At 52.7% G+C, this 21,775-nt stretch overlaps 1 protein-coding gene across 1 annotated transcript in view; it reads left to right on the top strand.

The window, feature by feature from the left end:
• LHX4 (LIM homeobox 4) overlaps positions 1–21,775 on the top strand; it is a 45,224-nt gene that overhangs the window by 9,767 nt on the left and 13,682 nt on the right. Inside the window, exon 2 of the mRNA XM_010375645.2 lies at positions 8,862–9,033. Within this exon, the coding sequence (XP_010373947.1) occupies positions 8,862–9,033 (172 nt within the window). The remainder of the gene's footprint in view (positions 1–8,861; positions 9,034–21,775) is intronic.

Consider the following 21,775-nt stretch of genomic DNA (forward strand, 5'->3'; position numbering starts at 1 on the left):
GGCACATCAAGCTGGCACATCAAAGTACAAATTTTACAAAATATTAATCTGGTCTCAGAGCACAGTTAAATAAACAGTGTTCCCTTTTAAAATTATTATAATCGAGATAAGGACTCACTATGTTGCCCAGACTGGTCTCGAACTTCTGGGTTCAAGTAATCCTCTCAACTTGGCCTCCCAAAGTGCTGGGATTACAGGTGTGAGCCACCGTGCCAGGCCTACACATTATTCCTATCAGTACAAAGTAACTTAGTTTTAAAAATATTTAAGTAGCACATCAGCATTATGATTCCAATGGAAAGATCTGAAATTCTGACTCCTTTCCCCAGAAAGGTGCCTTTTCTTAAATGTATTTAGAAGTCATTGTCAGATATGCGGGCTTTCATATTCGTCTCTTTAGTGAAAATTGTTTTTCCTTTACCCTTTTGATCTCCTGTGACCAAAGGGACAGAAAACACCATTTTTCAAATAATTAAAATCGATCAAACAAACACAAACCCTCTGTGAAATGTTTCATGGTGGCTCCTGGTTCCTTGAGAGCAGTTTCTTGGAAATGAAGAAACGTGAGTGGGGAATACAAATGCATGATATTTATTATCTCTCACCAGAGGGGTGTGGGCAGTTTGGTCTGCCACGGATCACATCAGACCTTTTGATCTCTTCCACTTCCCAGCTTTCAGAAACCACTCATGGAGGAATTTGGGGATTTAAAAATGGAATCCAGTTTCTGATGGGCCGCTCTGAAAAATAAGCCTGATGTGCCCCATCACAATGCTTCAGGTGCTTTGAGGGCTGGCTATCACGTTGTGAGTTTTAAAAGCTTCCTCGATGAAGAAGGAGATTACGGCTACGGGGGAAGGGTCTGTAGCCATTTCTTATCAAGTAAGAAATAGTCTCTTTTCCTTTGGGCATTTAGATATCTCTAGGAAAAAATGCTAGAAGCCCCAAACGTTAATTTGAACCCAATCTACCCTCACCTGGATACATTACAGCAACAGTGAAGTAAGATCAGGCAGTTGTAGCCTCAACCTCCTCATTTTTACCAGCCACATGCTGGGGGAGACCAAGGTCTGGCAAATTTGTCCTCATTCTGCAGAGGAAAAAGTCTGCCAGATTTCTTTATTCCAGAAAGACTGAGCCCTAGTAATACTGCATTGTCTGCTGTTTATACTCCAGGATCATGTTGATTAGAAAAGTGTGTGTCTTTGGAACGCTTTAGAATTAAGGGAGTGGAAGAGAGTTCTGAGTGTTTAGGAGGGGGGTGAGGAAGGGAAAAGGAAAAGGTATGCTGGGAACTAATGAATCATGAAGTAATTTTGATACACTTTAAATACAGCCATGCATCTTGTTGGCAACTGGCTATTAGACAGTGAAGGAGGGAGCTAACCATTGGCCTTGGACAGTGGGACTATGGGGGCTCAGTGTTTTACATGCATTACCTGATGTGACCATAACACAGCTACCCCAAAAGAGTGGTATGATCATCTCCTTTCTATAGATATGAAAATCAAGGCTCGAAGACGTTAAGCAGTTTGCCCAAGATCACATACAGGGTGGAATTAGGATCTGAGCTCAGGTCTGACTAGATCTGGAATTTTTTGTAATTTGGAAGACCTAAAGGTTTGGAGATCTAAACTCTGAGCAGAACTGAAAACTTTCAAATTCTCCAAATATTTTAAAATTTTTGTTGTGTGTGTGTGTGTTTTCTTTTTGTTTTGTTTTTGTTTTTGAGACAGAGTCTTGCTCTGTTGCCCAGACTGGAATGCAGTGATGCAATCATGGCTCACTGCAGCCTTGGACTCCTGGGCTCCAACTATCCTCCTGCGTCAGCCTGCCAAGTGGCTGGGACTACAGGTGTACCCGACTATGCCTGGAGAATTTTTTTTTTTTTTGTACAGACAGGGTCTCACCAGGGTTGCCCAGGCTGATCTCCCAGTATTTTTGAGCCCTCTCCAAAAAAGTATTTGAAACAATGTTTCTACTTCCCTCTGCTTTTCTAGTTCACTCACTCCCTACTCTCCCTACTGCTTCAGGATTGGACAGCTCCCTCCTTCAGCTAAGCCTTCCTTTCCACAGACAGATCTTGATTTCAGAATTGGCTTTTTTTCCAGAGTGGCAATGCCTCGTCCCGTGTATGAGGATGTGAGTGCATGTGTTTGTGTGTGTGTGTTTGTGTACATGTGAGTATGTGTCTTTGAGAATATGTGAATAGGCATGTACATTTGTCTGTATGTATATGTGACTGTGGTACATGTGTGTGCCTTTGTATATGTAGGAATGTATGTGTCTCAAGGTGTATCTTTATTTGTGATTGTGTTTCTCTGTATGTGTATGTATGTGTCTGTGCTATATGCATGTCTGTATATAAGTATGGTGTGGGTATGTGTATATATATATATCTGCATGAATATTGAGTGTGTATGTGAGTGCATGTGAGGATGTCTGTATATGTTCATGCAGGTACATGTGGGCTTAGGTCTGTGCCCCGACTATGTCCCTTTGCATGACTGGGAATGCTCCGGTGGGCGGGCCTTGCAGATGGAGAGTGTATTGTTCTATGTGGTTTAGCATTTCCAAAGATTCTTCGGCTGTTCCAGGGACATTACTTTTTTGTTTCTGAGTTTACCCTCTGCAGAGCCCCAGCAGAGAGCATCGTCACAAAACAGTTATGGGCAGATAAGAGAAAAACTTTCATTTTAAGTGAAGTGACTCCTCATATTGGGAACTGAGTTATTAATAGATCAAATTTTGTGTTTAGTGACTCCAAGCATCTGCATAAATTCCAGTTTTAAAGTGGAATTTTTGAGATAGTAAATACTGCATGAAATACGTTGAGCTTATTGGGGAAATTGTCTTGCCCCTTGCAAATTTTGGTTACAACTTTCTTTTCCTTCCTTCCTTCCTTCCTTCCTTCCTTCCTTCCTTCCTTCCTTCCTTCCTTCCTTCCTTCCTTCCTTCCTTCCTTCCTTCCTTCCTTCATTCTTTTTTGAGAGAGAGGGTCTTGCTGTGTCACCCAGGCTGCATATCTGGGCTCACTGCAATTTTCACCTCCTGGGTTCAAGCGATTCTCATGCCTCAGCCTCCTGGGTAACTGGGATTATAGGCATGCACCACCATGCCTGGCTAATTTTTGTTTTTTTAGTAGAGACGGGATTTCACCATGTTAGCCAGACTGGTGTCAAACTCCTGGCCTCAAATGAGCTGCCCGCCTTGACCTCCTAAAGTGCCAGGATTATAGGTGTGAGCCACTGCACCTCTATAAGAAAAGGGGAGGGGAGATAGTTCTCCCCTCCTCTCCCCTGCAAGCAGAGGTCAAGGCAGTCTTCCTTAACAGCTCCTCCCTCGGGAGGAGGAGATCCGGTTCATGCACCAGAACTTTATTTCTGGTAGGAAACCTAGATAAACTGTTCAGCCTTTCTAAACTGTAAAAATAATACTTTATTATAGGTTTAATTAAAAGGCTTATGTTGCTCTTTGAAAAATTTCCAGATAGTTTATATTTTTTACTAATCTAAATAATTACATGGGGCCCACGTTGCCGGGAGTGTGGGATCTGAGTTCACAGGTCTCCACATCCTCACAAGTAGGGATGGGTGCCATCAACAGGCAGGCACCTTGTAGCTGGAGGAGGAGATGGTGGACAGAGGCTGCTGCTTCCCGCCCTTCCCTGGACATTAGGCATCCATCCCATATGACACATGCACACTAGATGCCTGTGTCGTCTCAGTTTGTGCCTCCAACATTTCCATTTGCCCAGCTGTTAGGGAGCTCAAGAGGCCAGTGGTCTTATAACCCCTTGTCGCTATACATGGAATCGCGTTGAGACTCTCTCTCTGCCACAGTTTCCTATCTAAGAAAATGACAGGCTCGGCCGGGCGCAGTGGCTCAAGCCTGTAATCCCAGCACTTTGGGAGGCCGAGACGGGCGGATCACGAGGTCAGGAGATTGTGACCATCCTGGCTAACACTGTGAAACCCCGTCTCTACTAAAAAAATACAAAAAACTAGCCGGGCGAGGTGGCGGGCGCCTGTAGTCCCAGCTGCTCGGGAGGCTGAGGCAGGAGAATGGCGGGAACCCGGGAGTTGGAGCTTGCAGTGAGCTGAGATCCGGCCACTGCACCCCAGCCTGGGCGACAGAGTGAGACTCCATCTCAAAAAAAAAAAAAAAAAAAAAAAAAAAAATGACAGGCTCAAGCCAAGTAAGGGGATGGTTCAGGCCCCTTGAGCTCTCAGGCTGGGTTAGTCCATCTTCAGGAAAGCAGCAGCACAGGCTATTGGTTGGAATTCTGGCTCCCCACTGTGGGCCTTGGACGCATCGCCTGATCTTGCAAAGTCTCAGTTTCCTCATCTGTAAAATGGGAATGGTAATTCCTCCCTTGCTGAGAGTGGTTCACTGAGGTAATACACACTCAAGCCCTGACATGGCTCATAACAGGCTTCTGATGCTGGCGTGTACTACTGTGATTGGTATATTGGAGATCTTTTAGAGCATTTCCAAATTATCTTTGTTTAATCCCCACATCAAAATCTACAGTAGAATAGAAAAGCTTTTTAATTCCTAACTTAAAGGGCACCCTTGGTAGGCCCCTTCCATTTTTGCCGAACCAGAGGGCCCTGGTTTGGTCCCAAGGCCTCTCTGTGAGGACCTCTAGTTTGGGCAGCCCAGAGTGACCCAGCGCAGATCCTCTCCTCCAAGCTCAAGTCTGACACGGCTTGTCTGTCTGCTTTTAGTGTTGTTCCTCAACATGATGCTGTCTGCTTACAAGCCTCTAAAACTCCCCTGCCCGCTGTTCCCTGCATGTATTAGCCCTAATGTATTCTCTCTTGAATACTCATCAGATTAAGGCTCCCACTAGATATCTTGCTCGAAATAAATTTTATGGGCATACATCCTCACCCTCATCCCATGCATTTGTGGCTGGGAGGAGAAATATAGCCAAATCTCTCCTCAGAGGGCTGGCCAAACAACAATTAGGTAGGAATCTGCGACCCCTCTTGCCCAGGAGCCAAGGGAGGTGCAAGGAGTTGGGCTAGCTCCTGGCCCGCATGCCAAGGGCCAGCGAGGATGGTGCTTCATCTGGGTTCTCAAAGGGTTAATTGCCCCCCTGGGGCTGGGGCCCAGCTCCTGGAAATCCATATCACACAAAGAAGCCCCTGACCTGACTCCCAGGGCAGAGGTGCAGCTGTGCCACTGGGACATGAAGCCCTGTACGGCTCTGCCTAGCAGCCTCCTGCCACGGCTGTGCCCTGCTGTTGGGGCTCAGTGGGCACATGGCACTGCCCTGTGGCACACAGCAGGCCTTGTTCACACATTCTGCTGGCTCTGCATGCCCTTTGTCCTTAACTCACTTCTGAGTTGGGAGGGCTTCCTGGTTGGGTCTCCCCTCCTCTCCCCTGCAAGAAGAGGCCTGGGCAGTCCTCCCAGACACCTCCTCCCTCAGCCTTTCCACTGCTCAGCAGACTGCAGGGGCACTGAACTCAGCTCATGCTGAAGAAACCCGCTCCCCTTTGCCCTTCATAACTCTCCTGACCTGAGCTGTCCCCTACTTTCTCCTGCTGGATCCTGGGGGCGTCACACCAAAGGAGTTCCTGGCTAACCACCCTTCATAGACTGGCGGGCTCAAGGGTCACCTCCTCACCAAGACCTTCCAGGGCCCTCCAGAGATGCCAGCCAGCCCCTGATGGCCCCTGGAGGGAGGCCAGGGGTGTGGCTGAGTGAGTACCTGCGTGGGGCAGACAGGCATGGCCCCAAGCCGCTGGCATAGTTGCTGTGTGAGGCGGCCACTCAGCCTCCACGGGAGAGTCATGACATTTCTGCAGGGATTCTTGTGAGGGCTCCAGGAGAAAATGCCCAGGAACATGGGTGCCTGACTTGCCTTTCCCTGGGCATGACAGTTATCTCCTAATAATAGCAAGCCTGTCTTGAGCACCTACTGTATACCGGGGCCTGTCCTAAAAATTGTCCATGTGGCCGGGCGCGGTGGCTCAAGCCTGTAATCCCAGCACTTTGGGAGGCCGAGACGGGTGGATCACGAGGTCAGGAGATCAAGACCATCCTGGCTAACATGGTGAAACCCTGTCTCTACTAAAAATACAAAAAACTAGCCGGGCGACCTGGCGGGCGCCTGTAGTCCCAGCTACTCGGGAGGCTGAGGCAGGAGAATGGCGTGAACCCGGGAGGCGGAGCTTGCAATGAGCTGAGATCCGGCCACTGCACTCCAGCCCGGGCGACAGAGCAAGACTCCGTCTCAAAAAAAAAAAAAAAAAAATTGTCCATGTATCAATCCATTTGCTCTTCACAACAATCCTACAGGCACTACTGTCATCATCACCCCCTTTTACAGGTGAGGAAACTGAGGCAGAGAGAGGCTAAGTTATTGGTCCAAGTTTAAAAAGCAGAGTCAGGATCCAAACCCAGGCAGCTGAGCTCCAGAATCCACATTCCCACCCCATGCCCTGCCCATCCCCTCACTGGGTGGAAATCCCTGTGGCTGTCAAGTGCTCAGTACTTTGCTGGGCACACTGGAACTCCTGGGTAAGTACTGATTGGCTGGACAATGTATTTCTCAAGGAGGAAAACTGTGGAGATAGAAAAAAAAAAAAGAATCCTATATATACTGGGATAATTAGCAAATGGGACACCTCATAGTTTTCATGGGATATTTTGGTCTGAGAAAGGGGTCAACAGGCAAGGCATGTATACCAGGCTTGACTTCCACACAAATACTGGTGGTACTGGGGCCATGAAGGGAATAGGCTGGGGCTGGGGTTTAACTGGGCCCAAGGTTGTCACTTCTGTGTACAGGGCTAGTGATGGCATTCAGTGATTGTCCCAATAGCCTATTTATAGGTTTTAAGTATAAATGTCTTAATAGTCAAGAAAGCCTTCTCTCTACATAGGTTTAGATGTGTTTAAAATTTTTCTTAGTACGTTGAGGGTAATTCCTTTATATTAACACTTTTAAAATTATATCACAACCAACAAACATGATATGAATCAAAAACATGTATGAGGCCGGGCACGGTGGCTCACGCCTGTAATCCCAGCATTTTGGGAGGCCGAGGCAGGCGAATCACCTGAGGTCGGGAGTTTGAGACCAGCCTGGCCAACATAGTGAAACCCATTACTACTAAAAATACAAAAAGTAGCTGGGTGTGGTGGCGGGCACCTGTAATCCCAGCTACTCAGGAGGCTGAGGCAGGAGAATCGCTTGAACCCAGGAGGCAGAGGTTGCAGTGAGCCAAGATTGTACCACTGCACTCCAGGCTGGTCAACAGAGCGAAACTCTGTCTCAAAACAAAACAAAACAAAAAACCATGTATGATTCATGAGAGATTTGGTTTTACAGCTGTTGACATTTTGGAGTGTACAGGAGAAACTAGTGAAAAATTGTTTCAAGGTGAGCTTCTCAGACAGGATTTGATCAATTTATTATTTAGTGATAAACATCTGTGGCGTTACCCTTGTGAGCCAGGCACCGTGCTAGGCAGTGAGTGTTTAGACAAACAGCGAGGGAAGGTGGCTTTTATAATAGGGATGGGAACCCTGGGGTTTCCAGCCTTGCGAGTGCTATATCAGGAGGATACTCTAGGAGGCCAAAGGCTTGCACTTTTATGTTTTTGTTCTTAGTACTTGTTGATTTGTTACCTTCTTTTTTTGAAAAGCACAGGGGAAAATGGCAAGAGATCCTAGCACTGTTTGTTCATCCAACCATGGAAACCTGACCATTTTGTAGATTTTGAAACAGTCAGTGACTCAAAATACTATCAAATGCCCAAGCAATCCCTTGGAAAGATGGGATGGCGGAGAAACAGACCTCAGATAGGAAGTCACCCAGGACAGGAACCAGGTGGGGCAGTGGTTAGGGTTCCGTTGCAGACAACAGAATCCACTTTCACTATTTAAGTGAAAAGTGATTAATCATCAGGTGGCAGGTGGCTTTCAACTTAGTGGAGCCCGCTGGGTGGAGCTTCCGGGATAACTCTCAGCCCTCAGAATTGCATTGCCTCTGCCGTGACTGACCAGGACAGTGCAACACCCAACACAGCACCTCATCGCCTCCGCCATGACGCACATCAGCACAATGGAAGCCTGTCCCTCAGCTGTCCTGACATTTAGCTCAGTTTTGAATTCAAGTCTCTCCCAAGAGCGTTTGATTGGAAGACTCACTCATCTTCAAAATGTGAGCCACAAGGGTGTCTGGGAAAGCAGTTTCTAGCTTTCCTATCTGCAGCACAGGAAGGCACATTAGGATGAGGTATTGATCCAGCCAATCTATGGTATCGGTTGCAGTTCATTAAAATATTGAGATTTTCTCTACAAGCGCACCCTCAGGCCTGGACCTCGATCACTGCCCACCCCCTCCCCCACACCATATTTATCATTTGCTTTTCAGGACAGATGGCCTTTCAGTCCAGGCCTGGGCAGGGCTTACTTTGGGGGCTGATGTTTTTAGCAGAGCTTCCAATCACTTGTGAAAATGTCGTGGAAACAGAGGTGGATGTTGCTGAGCCTTCCTGGCCTGTTGGCTGTGGAACTGCAGCTGACATAAATGGCTTGGCTGCTGCTGCTAGCCTTGTGGTGCCCTTAGAAACAGATGACTCCTCTGGGCCAAAGTCACCCCAAGCCAGAATACAGAGCCTGGCCAGCAAAGCAAGGGTTGGCTTTCAGTCCCCACTTGTCCCTTGACCATGCACCTTTGTGTGCAGTGTATAACCTGTGCAACTACATGCAACAGCTCTGTGGTTTGGGCCATGTCTGTTTCCATCACCAGCAGAATGGGAAGGCAACTGCCAGGGCCTGGCCTGGTTAGCAGGGCTGTGTGGAAGGCTCACAGTGCCTCTCTCTCCTCTTCCTCACAGAGATCCCCCAGTGTGCTGGCTGCAACCAGCACATCCTGGACAAGTTCATCCTGAAGGTCCTGGACAGACATTGGCACAGCTCCTGCCTCAAGTGTGCAGACTGCCAGATGCAGCTGGCGGACAGGTGCTTCTCCAGGGCCGGGAGCGTCTACTGCAAGGAGGACTTCTTCAAGTAAGTCAGAACGGTCCCTGTCGTGGCCCTGGCCTGTCTCTGCCTCTCCCCATGCAGTGAGGGGGATGTTTGCAGTGGGGTAGGCCAGGGAGGGTAGAGAGTCCACTCTGGGAGGGGCAGGTAAGTCCTGGAGCTGAGAGGATGCCCCTTGTTGAGCTCCCCCTTCTGATCATTGGCCCATCACTGCCAGAGGTCCAGCCTCTAGGCCTCATTTGATCTCTGCATGGGGCAGGGGTGAGGAGCCAGAGGCCTTGGGTCATATTTCTCCAGGGTGGTTGACAAAGGAGACCTGCAAATCTCCTTTGCTGCTCCAAAGAGCAACAGAAAGAGTTACTCTTTCTGTCCTGATATATTGGTGCTTCAGGGCATGTGGTCGAAACATTACCACAACTTTCAGAGCAGGTGCTTTTAGGTTCGTGTCCACATCTAGAAGCATCTCCGTGGCTGTGTTTGCACAGCCTGCTTCAAGGGTCTTCGAGGCTTGCAAGAGTTGCTTCTGGCGGGAGGCACAGCCAGGCTCAGTCAGTGTGGTCACTTTATATGGAAACATGATCAAGAAAGAGGCAGTTTCGTGTGATGGTTGAGTCCAGACTCTGCCTGAATTTGAACCCAATTATTGGCGGTGTGTTCTTGAGCAGGTTGCTTAACTTCTCTGTGCCTCAGTTTGTTTATCTGTAAAATGGGGCTCACAGTAATAGTCCCTACCTCAGGAGGTTTTTATTAACTTTAAATAAGTCTATTTATGCATCACGTCCTCAGGACAGTGACTGACACTATTAGCTCTTAAGACTGTGTGAGATTTTTCATTCTGGAGTGGGGTTCATCAAAAACTTCCTGTTGGAGCTTTGGGTCAGGGTAAGAAGACCTCCTGGAAGGTGTTTTCCATGGCATTTAGTCCTTGACTTCTCCCCCAGAATCTGTTACCCAAGGCACTGAGGTGAGCGCCTTAGCCGATGTGGCGCAGCTGGCAACAAGCAAAGCCAAGAGCGGGAGGTAGGGGTCAGGATCAGTGACGCTGAGCCCTGTGTTCAGTCACACTAGCCTGGGTGGCCCAGGGGCTGCCGGGCAGGCTCGCCAAGGCCTGAACACATTCAGCCCAGATGACCAAGCCCCATAGAGGCACCTCATGCTGAAGCTGTGTATTCGGGAGATGGGGGTTGAGGGGAGGAATGTGAGTGCTGGATACAGAACACAATTTCTCCCACATCTTCCCAAAGGTTTCACTACAGAGAATAAGTGATTTGAATATCTGAGGATGCTCACATTTCTTTAGTGCAATGAGTTGAAGAGCACATTAAAGATCTTGGTGACTACTGCGTGCGGCTGCCTCCCTGGCTGTGTGCAGAGGATGCACTCACTGTCACCATGGTACTTTGCTCAGATATGTGCTGCTCCCTACGTGTGTGTGTGTGAGAGCGAGTGTGTGTGGGGCTGTGAGTGAATGTGAGTGTGTGTTTAGGAAGGCAGGGGCAGCAGGTGACACGGGCGCCCAGCAAGTCCTTCATGTTTGGGTGGAAGGACAGGCCTCTGGTCCTCCCTCTGAGCTTTTTGTGTACTGCTCTTCTTTCTCACAATCTTCCTGTTGCTTTCCCACCTCTCACCCTCCTCTAGTTTCCTCTTCTTTGGCATTCATGCAATTCCATTCCCTCTAGCCACATCCTTTCTCAGTGGGCAACAGGAGTTTACCTCTGTTTTCCTCCCTCTATGATGTAATGACCAAGCACCACAGCAGCTGTTCCGGGACCCTGGGTGGGGTGAATTTCACTGTGTGTGTGTGTGTGTGTGTGTGCGCGCGCGCATATGTGCGTTGTGCACCTGGGTGCATATGTGAACATAATGTGTGTGTGAAGAGGGCAGGAGGAGGCAGGGGGGAGGGCCTGGCCTTGGGGGTCGGGTGAGCATGCCCTGCTTCTGTGATGAGGTGTGTGCAGGTGTGTGTGCCTGCACCTTTGGGAAGCCAAGAGGTCATGCCTTCGCTTGCCCATCTCGGGGCAGGGTAGGTGCTGGGATGTCCGAGTCAGACCTCAGGGCCCACCAGTTTCTGGCTGGTCCAGTGTGGCAGCTCAGGGAAGCCTGTGGGGTACGAGCAAAGCCTGTCAGGGCCACTGGCCCAGGGCTTCATCGCCAGAGGGCCGCCTTGCACCCCCCAGTGTTTCCTCAGGGCCCTGTCTGATTTTTGGACCCTGAGCGGCTGGCTCCGGGTTTGGAAAGGGAGGGTGGAGAGGAAGGTGGTGGCAGCGCAGGCGTGTGGTTGGGTTTGGGAGAAGTAATGACCAGGAAAGACGGTCTCCCTATAGACTCGGGAAGCACCCACAGTGTGTGCTGAGGAGGGATCCGCACAGGCCCATGAGCCAAAGGCCCAAGACCAGAAATAACAAGAACAGTTCCTCACCTGGGCTGTTGCCCCTGCCTCCACTGCCCCACGCCCTGGCCCTCTTTTGGATACTTTTGGGGGCCTTACTCAGCAGAAACCTTCTGGCTGGTCCCTCCACTCACCTCCCTGTAGTCTGCAAGCCTTCCCACCCAGTGAGCCTTCCGCCAGGTGAGCCTTCCACCCCACAGCCCAAGCCCAGGCCTGCCCCTGCCCTGTATATGCCACAGAGCCTGCCAGAGGCACTGGCGCCATCAGAGCCTCATACTGGCGCTCCCTTCCAGTCCTAGCCGCTGCTTTCCTCAGGTACCTGATGCCCACCAAGCAGGATGCCCCATTCCCAGGCATGCTTGGTGGGCTGCCGCCTCCACACGCCAGCCCAGGCAGTACATGTCCTCCAGGGATGGTGCCCACCCTCCAGGACTCCCATCCTTCCAGGGCCCTCAGACTCCAGCTCTGCAGCAGGCGGGATTCCCAGTGGAGCCATCGGTTCCTGTCTGTCCCCTCTGCCGGGTGACCCAGCACAGAATGCTTTGGTTTCCCTTTTCTCATGTGCTTGGTTTATCTTCCTTGTTGGCTTGAGGAAAAGGCCTATCTGTGACTCATTTTTCTGTCCCCTGAGTAAGCCGCTGGCTCTGCGCTTTGTCCATAGGCCATTGCTGGGTTTGATGCTGCAACAAGTAAATTACCCAGTGAATTTACACGCACTTTGGTGACCAGTTTCTTCTGTATCTTGAAAGGCGTCTTTGAGTGAGGGAGGCCCAGGTTGCTTGCGAATGTTCAGGCCCATCATTCAGCCACGGTGACTTCCTTGTTCCCAGCACTGCTCTGCTTCATGAAATGACCTACTCTCAGGGCTGGGTCCTTCTGTAATGCAGGGGAGCTGGCCACAGATTTAGTGCTGAGTTTGGGCCATTGACTCTGTGACGGGGTGCTGTGAGGAGGGGAGTTCAAAGCTGAAGTGATTCTCCTTGCTGTCAATGGAGGGCCAACCCGAGGTGAAGACCAGGCGGCTCTGAAGTCCTCCGTGGATGGATTCATAACCCTCGCCAAGCTCTTGGGGACCAGGGATGTTTGGTACAGGAAGGCGCAGCTGCAGCTCCGTCCTAGGTACAGGCAGGGAGGCACCAAGCTGTCCAGCATCTGAGTGGTCCCACCTCCCATCCCCAGGGGTCTTGGGACTTGCTGGCCACCTGGGGCTCTGGGGCAGCCTGCTCCTCGTCCCATCTCATTCAGGCATCTCTTTCAGAGGTCACGTGGGGGCACACACACACAGTGGAGGTGCAGCAAGGACAGAGAACGTGCTGGGGCAGGAGGGGGCAAGCAGTCCCTGGATCCCCAGGTCCCTCCCTGGTCTCACCCTCGGCGATAGAAGTCACATCTGTGGCTACCTTGTCAGAGGGATAGCAGGTGCCACATACTTGAATTTGCCCATCAGACCTCAGATGCTCTTAGCTGTGGGGTTTGGAAGACACCTGGTCAGAGCTAGAGAGAGTCCCTTTTCCACACTCCTTGAAGAAAAAGAAAAAAGGAAAAGTATGTCCTTTCTGGAACCTCCTCCTAGCCCTGTTCAGAGGCAGGGGCAGGGCTCATTGGTTCCCTGATGAGCACTGTGGTCCTAAGTTCCTGGATCAATACTTTAATCTCTTTGCCCATAACAAGGAAGACGGCCACTGCTTTGCACAACTCCAGGGGGCATCCTCCTGTCATATTCTACGTGAAGTTCTGCAGATCAATACGGAGATGTGGAGAGTACCCAAGGGAGGTGGGTAGTACCTTGTAATATCTCAAAAGTGGAAGGAGGCTGGGAGGTCAGGACTTTCCCAGCCTTCCACTGGGGCATGTGGCGATCCTGGTAACTGGCAGCAGGGGGCGATGTTGGTGTGGACACAGAGGAGGCAAGAAGGATTGTTGGGAAGTTGTACTCTGTGGTGGTTGCATTTTTCTTTGGGGGCTGTTAAGCTCTATCTTGCTCGGTAACATTGACTGATTTTTGCTGTCGTTTGTTGTTTTTGCTGCTTGTGTCCTTGGCTGTCCTTTCTCCAAACGAAATAAAATTCTGAGGCCCAAGAAGAAAGGCATTGAGTTGACTGAGGCAGCACGGTGGGGCTGCGATTTGTTCTGAGTTCAGTGGGGGCTTCAAGCATCAGGAGAGCCCACCCCTGGTGCAGAGGGTGTGCCAAGGCCTGTTATAATTTGAATCCCAAGCTGTGGGGCAATGACTCTTCGTGTTGCATTTGCTAAGCAGGTCCTCTCCAGACCATGTGTCCAGCATGTGATGGGTCCTTCCCATGTCTCCTCAAAAAGGGCCCAGGGCCCAGAGAGAGTAGGGATCTGGGAGTGGGGCTTCTGGGTCACCTTGCTGTCACCAGGTGGGTCCCGGAAGGAGCCAGGCAGCTCTCTTCCTCTGGAGCACAGCACAGACCGCCAGGTCCTCTGCTCTCGGAGCTGGGTTGAAGTGCTGCCTGTCAGCAGCCAGCTGGGTACCCCCAGGCAAGTTTCTTTGCATCTCTGAGCATCTATGTCCTCTCCACATTGCCTAAGAGCTCTGGCACCCAGGAGCATTTCTCAAAGGGAGTGATTTTGTCAGCAGAAGGGTTTGGTGAACCCAAAAAGAGCTCAGCTGAATTCCTGTCCTATCTTTCATTAGCAGTTTGTCTCCACAGGTAACTAGGTCTTTCTGAGCCTCATTCCCTTGTCTGCAGAGAGGAGCTCATGCTAACCCACCGAGCTAGGAAGAAGACGTGTGTGACCCGGGTCCAGCAGAATGCAAGGTGCTTTGTAAACACTGCCGGGTTTCAGGCCCTGCTGTGTGGCCCCTTGACCCGCAGCCCTGCAGGGTCAGAGGTCATCAGAGTTCCCTCAGGGTGGGGCCTGCACTGGCCTCTCCTGGTCTCCCCTGTACCAGCCTTGAGAGCTGCCCATGGAGATGACTCTTAACTGCCTGGAGCTCCTCAGATAGAGGTGGGGTAGCCTCTGGCAGAACGGGGTGGGCCGTGGTCCATGGGAGAAACCTGCCATGTGGATCTCTGTGGAGAGTTGAGAAACAAACCATTATGGAGTGAAAACAAACACACCTGTGGAACTGAAGCGAGGGCAACGTTCCTACACGTTTGGAAGGTCAAGGGCAAGCCAAGGACAATCCAGGCTTGTGGGGGGCTTCAATCTGTGCCCCCAGCCACTGGGGCTCCATATTTCCATCTGCCTGTCAGAGGGGTGTGGAGCGACTCTCGGGTGTTCTGAGGGTGCTGCCACCCCAGAAGGTTCCTGTCTAAAACATCATGCTTCTCAGCTCCTGCCCCCGAGGCCCTCACGAGGCAGGCAGGCAGAGATGGGTGCGCCGGGGGCTCACGGATGGAGGCCACTGTGTCACAGGGGAGCTGTGCGGCTGCTGGGCCAGGCCAGGATCTCCCTCTGCTCCCCGCGGTGCCCCTCCCCCAGCCTGCCAGTCTGCAGGCCGTGGGTGGGCTGTCCGCCAAGGGCAGGTAGGCAGCGTCCTTGGGAGCCCGGGAGCTGCTCCCATTTATCCCTGCAGTCCAGAATAGCGCATTTCCGCCTGACCTGGCTGCAGGGTGGTTGTGCTGGCTGCAGACAGGGCTTCACTGGTGACCTCAGCCCAGTCCCTCTGGTGACCAGGGCCTCTGCTCCTCATCTGGCAGGGGGCAGCTGCCCACAGGACATCGGCTAATATGGGGAAAACCAGGCTCGACCTCTCTGCGGGGTGGGCTTCATGGAGAGCAGGTGTGGGGTTTGAGTCCAGGCTCAGTGTGAACTTGGGGTGTTAGACATCACCAAGCCTCGCTTTTCCATCTCTAAAGGGGGAAGAAAAATACTGACTTTTCTGAGCGACTGTGAGGACTGAGTCAGAGGCAGCAAGGAAGTGCTTAGTCCATTCTTAGGAAGGTCAGGAGGGGCGTCTAGACGGTGCCCCACATAGGGAGGAGGAAAGAAGACAGCAGGAGGGCCTGGGACCAGGTTGGCAAGGACGGGGTCCTGACGTTGCTGGCCAGGCTGTGTCCGTGGTAGTGGTCAGGGCATTGAACAAAGGCCCACCCTTCAGTGAGGAGCCGGCCTGCATTTTCCTCACGGGATATTCTCCCTCCCTGTGTGGTCCAGAGCTGTGGGCAGGAACCTCAGCCCTCAGCGCTCACATCACAGAGCGGGGTCAGCCCTGGCGGGAGGAGCCAGCCTGCGCCTGGGTGGCTTTCCACTGTCTCAAGCTTTCTCGTGCCCTGTTGCCCCAGAAAGAGGCAGCTTCAGTTGGCTGTAGAGTCAGTGTGGAGCAGACTTTTGCTGAGCCACTTATTGTTTCTGATAACCACACACGGGCCAGGTCATGCAGGCACGATCGTGCGCACACACACATACACGCACACATGAACACACATGCATACACGCACACACATGCACACACATGTGCACACATGCATACACACACATGCATACATGCACACACATGTGCACACACATGCACACACATACACATACACGCACACACACATGCATACCCACATGCACACACACATGCACACACACAGTGCTCTAGCAGAATGTGCTTAAGGAATGCACAGGGGTGGGTCTCTTTGATGTGTGACTTTCCATAATTTCTGAATAGTTTATAGTCTAATTTCCTCGCTAAGCAAATTAAACCTTTTAAGGTAACGATCAGATGGTCCGGATAGTGGCTGTGCGTGTGGACATTTGAAAGATTCAAACACACTGGTGGGACCAGGCCCACAGTCATTTGTGCCGCCCTGTAATCAAGGCAGAAGCAATTACTTAGCCCCGAGGCTCCCCCAGGGACTGAGGCCGTAAATCAGGAGGTGATGAGTCGGAGGAGGATTGTCTGCCCGCCCCACAGTGAGCAGTTCAGCTGCAGTCGCCTGGGCCACCCTCCCCGAGTGGGGCCTGGGGTGAGGGCCTCCTGACATCTGTGGAAGCTGCATCTCAGGGACTTTCTGGCCTAGAGGAATCTGTCTGGAGTCACCTAGCTACAAATTAGCCTGGGGATCAGATGCCCCTGGGCTGTGGAAATGGGGTCCCCAGCAGGATCTGGGTGATGTGGGAGTGGAAGTTGTGGCCAGCCCTCTTTTGGCCCAGGCACAGCACAGCAGCCAGAGGCAGCTGCCTTCCCTCCATTGCTGAAGCTCGGCCTCCTCTCCTCACCCTCCTCTCCTCACCCTCCTCTCCTCACCCCTACCCTGGCCATTCAGGTGCCACGCCAGGGTTCCCCACTCCAAAAGGCCCTCTCTGGCTATTCCTGCAGCCTCTGTGCCTTCAGGCCCCTGTCTTTGGGTCTCTGCACCACTGGAACTTCGCTAATTGCGGGTCTCTCCCCTCCTTCCCTCCTCAGCCCGTCTGTCCCTTCCCTCCGCCCATCTGGTCACATTGTCCCCATTGCCTCCTGGCTGGGCATTCAAGGGCCCATGATCTGGCTCAGCCTTATTCCCTGCTGGTCCTCTGGCCAAGGTCACACCAGGGCCCATTAGAGCCAGTGTCTAGTTTGTCACTCTGGTCCCCGGAGGCCTTTGCGTCTCTGGAAGCCCCACTCTGAGAAGCCATGGGCTTCTTCACAGGGCTGGTCTCTGGTGGGCACGGTGGGTGAGACAGCGGGTCAGCCTGGGGGCCTCTCTCCCACACACCTATTCCAGTTCCTGCGGGTGTCTGCCATGCCCCGTTTGGAGAATGAGGCCCTCAGTCTTGAGGGACTTTGGGACTCTGACAATTGATGAGTGACCTGCAGATGCCAAGGTGGGCTAAAAGCATAGGTGACAGGATTTCTGTAGGAGTGCTCTGTGCCACCGCTGCATTGGGCCCTCCGTGGGGGTGGAAAGCATGGGTTCCGGGCCCAGAAGCAGGAGTCAAGGGTGGCTGTTCTCTCATTAAGCACCTCCAGTGCATTTCCCGCACTGGAGAGTTTGGTCACAGCTGAGTTAGCAGCTTGGCAGAGGCTGATTGGCCTGTAGTGAGAAGGGCAGATGAGGTGCTGCGGGAAGTAAGGGAGAGGAGGGAGAGTGACCTTGGGCCAGGCAGCTGACTGCTCCAAGCCTGTGGCTATCAGAAAGAAGGGAATACTGATTCCTACCTACAAGGGCAGGTGTGTGGTTTGAATGAGATGCCTCGCATGAAGTTGCCTGGTGCATATGACATGCTCCATGCTTGTTTACAAAAGCACAGCTGGAGGTCTGCACTCTTCTAGAAGGGATTCAGGTCCTGCATGTCCCGTTGCCTCTTCAAGCGAATCTGCCCCCAGCAGGGAAGGAGAGGACTTGAGGCCACATGAAAGGGAGAGCTGGGCTCTCACCCGCTTCCTGCTGTGGATGGAGCTGTGTGATCTTGGGCAAGTCACTGCTTGTCTCTGGGGCCCCGTTTCCTCCTCTGTGAAATTAGGGCCTTGGACTAGGTCACTGGTTTTAAAGCTTTTCCAGCAGCATTCATCTCAACATGATAATATCCAATATTCTTTTTGTTTTTTTTTGAGACAGAGTCTCGCTCTGTTGCCCAAACCGGAGTGCAGTGGCGCAATCTCCGCTCACTGCAAGCTCCGCCTCCCGGGTTCGCCATTCTCCTGCCTCAGCCTCCCAAGTAGCCGGGGCTACAGGTGCCTGCCACCTCGCCCGGCTAGTTTTTTTGTATTTTTAGTAGAGACTGGATTTCACCGTGTTAGCCAGGATGGTCTCAATCTCCTGACCTCGTGATCCACCTGCCTCGGCTTCCCAAAGTGCTGGGATTACAGGTGTGAGCCACTGTGCCCGGCCTTGAATATTCTTTAAAAATAAAAACATTAGATTAAAATCCTGATAAAAAGCAGATTGCTGTTCCCGTGGGCTGAGGAGGTATATGTGTGATTGTGTGCGTATGACATGGGGGCGGAGGCTCTAAGATTCTCTGGTGTCAGGCCCTCTCCAAATAGGACGCCCATCTGTGTCTGGAGAAGGCTGCCCATTCTGGGGCAGAACTTTATGTGCCCATGACATGGCTGTGGCCTTACAGTGGGCGGTGATATATGTTGGGAATATTGGTACATACAGTAACAGTAAATATCAGCAACTTTCCTGTCAAGTGTAGTGATAGATAAAAGAAATACATGTAGAGAAGTGTCAGCTGGGGAAAAAATATACGGCCAGCAGTAAATCACCGCCAAGCAATTAAAGCATAAAATCAACTCGTGCAGTATTTTGTTTCCTCAGGGCGGTGCACCGTTCCGTGGCAGCTCCACATGCGGGAGGCTGACGTGGGGCCTGGGCTGGCCCCCACCGACTGCCTTCAATAGCCAAGAGTAAGGGAGACATCCCAGAGGTGAGGCACTGAGTTCAAATCCCAGCTCCACTGTTTGTCTGTGAGGTCTAGGGCGGTTACTAACCCTCTCTGATCTTCAGTGTCCTCATGTCCAAATGAAGAACAGGCCTTCAAGCATTCCACAGGACTGGGTCACTCGCTGATTTATTCCTCACACATGCACTGAGCATATATCCTGGGCCAGGCCCTGGATTCAGTAGTGAACAAGACAGATAAAGACCCTGCTGTTGTAGAACTTGCCTTCTAGAGAGGGGGAGAGATGGTCAGCAAGCAGTAAGTGCACAGCACATCTACTGAGATGAGTGCTGTGGAACAGGGAAGGAAGTGCTGAGGGGAGGGGTTCAGGGGTGTCCCCCTGAGCAGGTGACATTTCAGGGGACCACTGCAGGAAATGCAGGTACCTGGGGGGAGAGTATGCCAGCAGGGAAGCAGTGCCCGGGCCCCAGGAGGAGGTGGAGTGGAGTGGGCAGTGGAGGAGGGAAGGTGGAAAGGCGATGGGGCCGGGATGCCACAGTGACTTGGAGGCCATTAGGGGGCCTGTGGCTTTGACCCTCAGTGAGGTGGAAGCCACTGGAAGATTTGAGCAGGGGAGGGCGAGGGTGTGACTCAGGCCCACTGTGGTGACCATGTGCAGAAGCGCCTGTAGGGGCCTGGGCAGAGGAAGCTGGGAGACTGTTAGGAGATAGCTGTAGCTGCCGGCCGATGGCAGCCTGAGCTAGGGAGGGCGGTGCGGGTGTGAGAAGTGGTCCCCAACATGAGATAATTTTGAGTAGAAGCCAGGCGTGGTAGTTCACTTCTATTGTCTCACCTATGCAGGAGTCTGAGACAGGAGGATCTCTGGAGCCCAGGAATTCAAGCTTGCAGTAAGCTGTGATTGCACCACTGTACTCCAGCCTGGGCAACAGGGCGAGACCCTGTCTCCAAATAATAATAATAATAGTAATAATAATTATTATTATTATTATTTTGAGTAGAGTCAACAGGATTTGCTGACAGGTCAGACAGGGATGAACGCCCAAAGGTTTTGGCCTGAGCCATGGGAAGAATGAAGTTACAGTGGTCTGAGATGGGAAGGGCTATGGGAGGAGCGGAGGGTGCAGGGGGTTGGTAGGAGTTTGGTTTTGGACTCCAAATCCATGTGCTGAGAAGGCAGTGGAGCCCCCGTCTGGAGCCCAGGGGTTTGGGCTGGAGGTGAGATCCCCAGGGGAGTGGGGGGGCAGAGAAGAGGTGTGGGAGGAAGAGGAGCAGGAGCAGAGGCGGGAGAGCACAGTGTAGGAGGCAACAGTAGGTGTGTCGGGAGGCCCGGGAGGCTGGGGAGAGGGGAGCTGACTGCTGGGCTGCAGCATAACTCTGGATGAGTGGGGCACTGCCCTGAAGGCTACAGGGAGTGGGCGGTAGAGAAGGGAGGCAGGCAGGAATCATAGCGTGCCTGTACATGGATGGAAGGAGCCAGCAGAGGGGAAGCTAATGACACAGAAGGCAAAGGGGATGGTTGCTGGGAGTCTCATTAGGTGAGAAGGAATGAGCTGTGTCCAGTGGAGGCGTGTGGTTCACCTGTGGGTGGCAGGCAGGGGCTGGGGCCCTGGGGGTGCGAGTGGATGGCACAGTGGGAGGTGGGGAGGGTCCAAGCTGGGCTTCCCTCTTCCGTGGGAAATGGGAGGGCGGCCAGCAGCTGAGCCTGGGGCTCAGCTGGGGAGCAGGTGGGGAGGTGCATTCAACTCCCGGCCCCGAGGCACCATCAGCCCGGTGGGCAGGTGGATGCCCGTGCTGGGGTGGGGCAGGCCCAGGGCTGAGAGAGGGCAGGTTCCAGGGTGTGTGGGGAGGGACAGGTGGGATCACCCTGGGGTCTGCTGGGTAAGGAGGGAAGCGAGGGACGGTGACAAGCCCAGGGGGAAGGGCAGTCCCTGGGTCATGTGAGTCAGTATCCTGGGGAGCTGGAAGAATGGCGGGGATCCCACGGTGGGAGGGTTGGAAGTGGCCCCTGGAGCTGTGGCAGTTGCTGGTAACAACAAGGTCTGGGGGAGTGAGCAGTGGAGGGAGGGTGGAGGCCACAGCCTTCAGGAGATCAAAGAATCGAGAGGGAGGGCCCAAAAGGATGGTCTGTGTGGGGACTGCAGTCATCAAGGATGTGGTGGGAGTGAGGGTGAGCCTGAGCTAAAGTCACCCAGGCAGGAGCAAGTGGAGCAGGGTGGCAGTGCAGCCACAGGGTGGGTGCCGGGGCTGAGGGCTGCGGGCTGGAGGTGAGGGTCAGATGAGATCACACGTGCAGGGCCTGCTCTGCGCAGGACACAGGTTGGTGCTAGGAGAATGGCAGCTGCCTTTATCACCAGTGTCGCAGTGACCCACTTGCGGTACATCATGTGGGTCTGCTCAGAGGTCAGAACTTATCAGGAATGTGCCAGACAGCCAGGGTGTCGGATTTATGCGCCCCTGGTTCTAGAAGGCTTGGTGCCTGCAGGGCCTGCCTGCTGCCCCCTTTCTACAGGGTCCAGACCCTCAAGCGGGTCCTGCACTGGTGAGCAGCCCAGCCAGGCGGCCGGGAACAGCAGGGGTGGACAAGTCCACAGCAGCAGGAGCTCAGGCAGAGCCCAGGTGCAGAGGCTGGGACCCAGCACACAAGACCTGGTCTTCTCCTGGGGTCAAGAGCAGCCCGTGAGAGTCAGCCAAGAACTCTCAGCTCTTCTCTGCCCACACCTGGGCCAGCTGGAGGAAGTGGAAGGTGGACAGCGGGCCAGTTGCGTGGACTGGGGTTAACATGCCAGGGAGTGAGGGCTCCCCTGGCCAGCCCAGCACTGCAGGGCTGGGAGCCTCATGCATGGGGCTCAGAGCTGCATGAGGGGGACAGGCATGTCCTCGCGCTCCAGCCTAGATCAGGGCGCCAGGGCCGGGTCTGCTGCCCTTGATGCCCACCGCATGCCTGCTGTGTTGTGTCAGAAGCACCGACTGCAAACCCCGGTTCTCTTGTTCGTTGCCCGTGGGAGCTGAGGGTTGGCACCTCGCCTCTCTAAGCCCCAGTTCTCATCTGTTAAAAGGTGTCACGGTACCCACCTTTCAGGCTGGGAGCTCAGGAGA

This window comes from Rhinopithecus roxellana, chromosome 8 (genome assembly GCF_007565055.1).
Source record: "Rhinopithecus roxellana isolate Shanxi Qingling chromosome 8, ASM756505v1, whole genome shotgun sequence".
Taxonomy (NCBI): Eukaryota; Metazoa; Chordata; class Mammalia; order Primates; family Cercopithecidae; genus Rhinopithecus; species Rhinopithecus roxellana.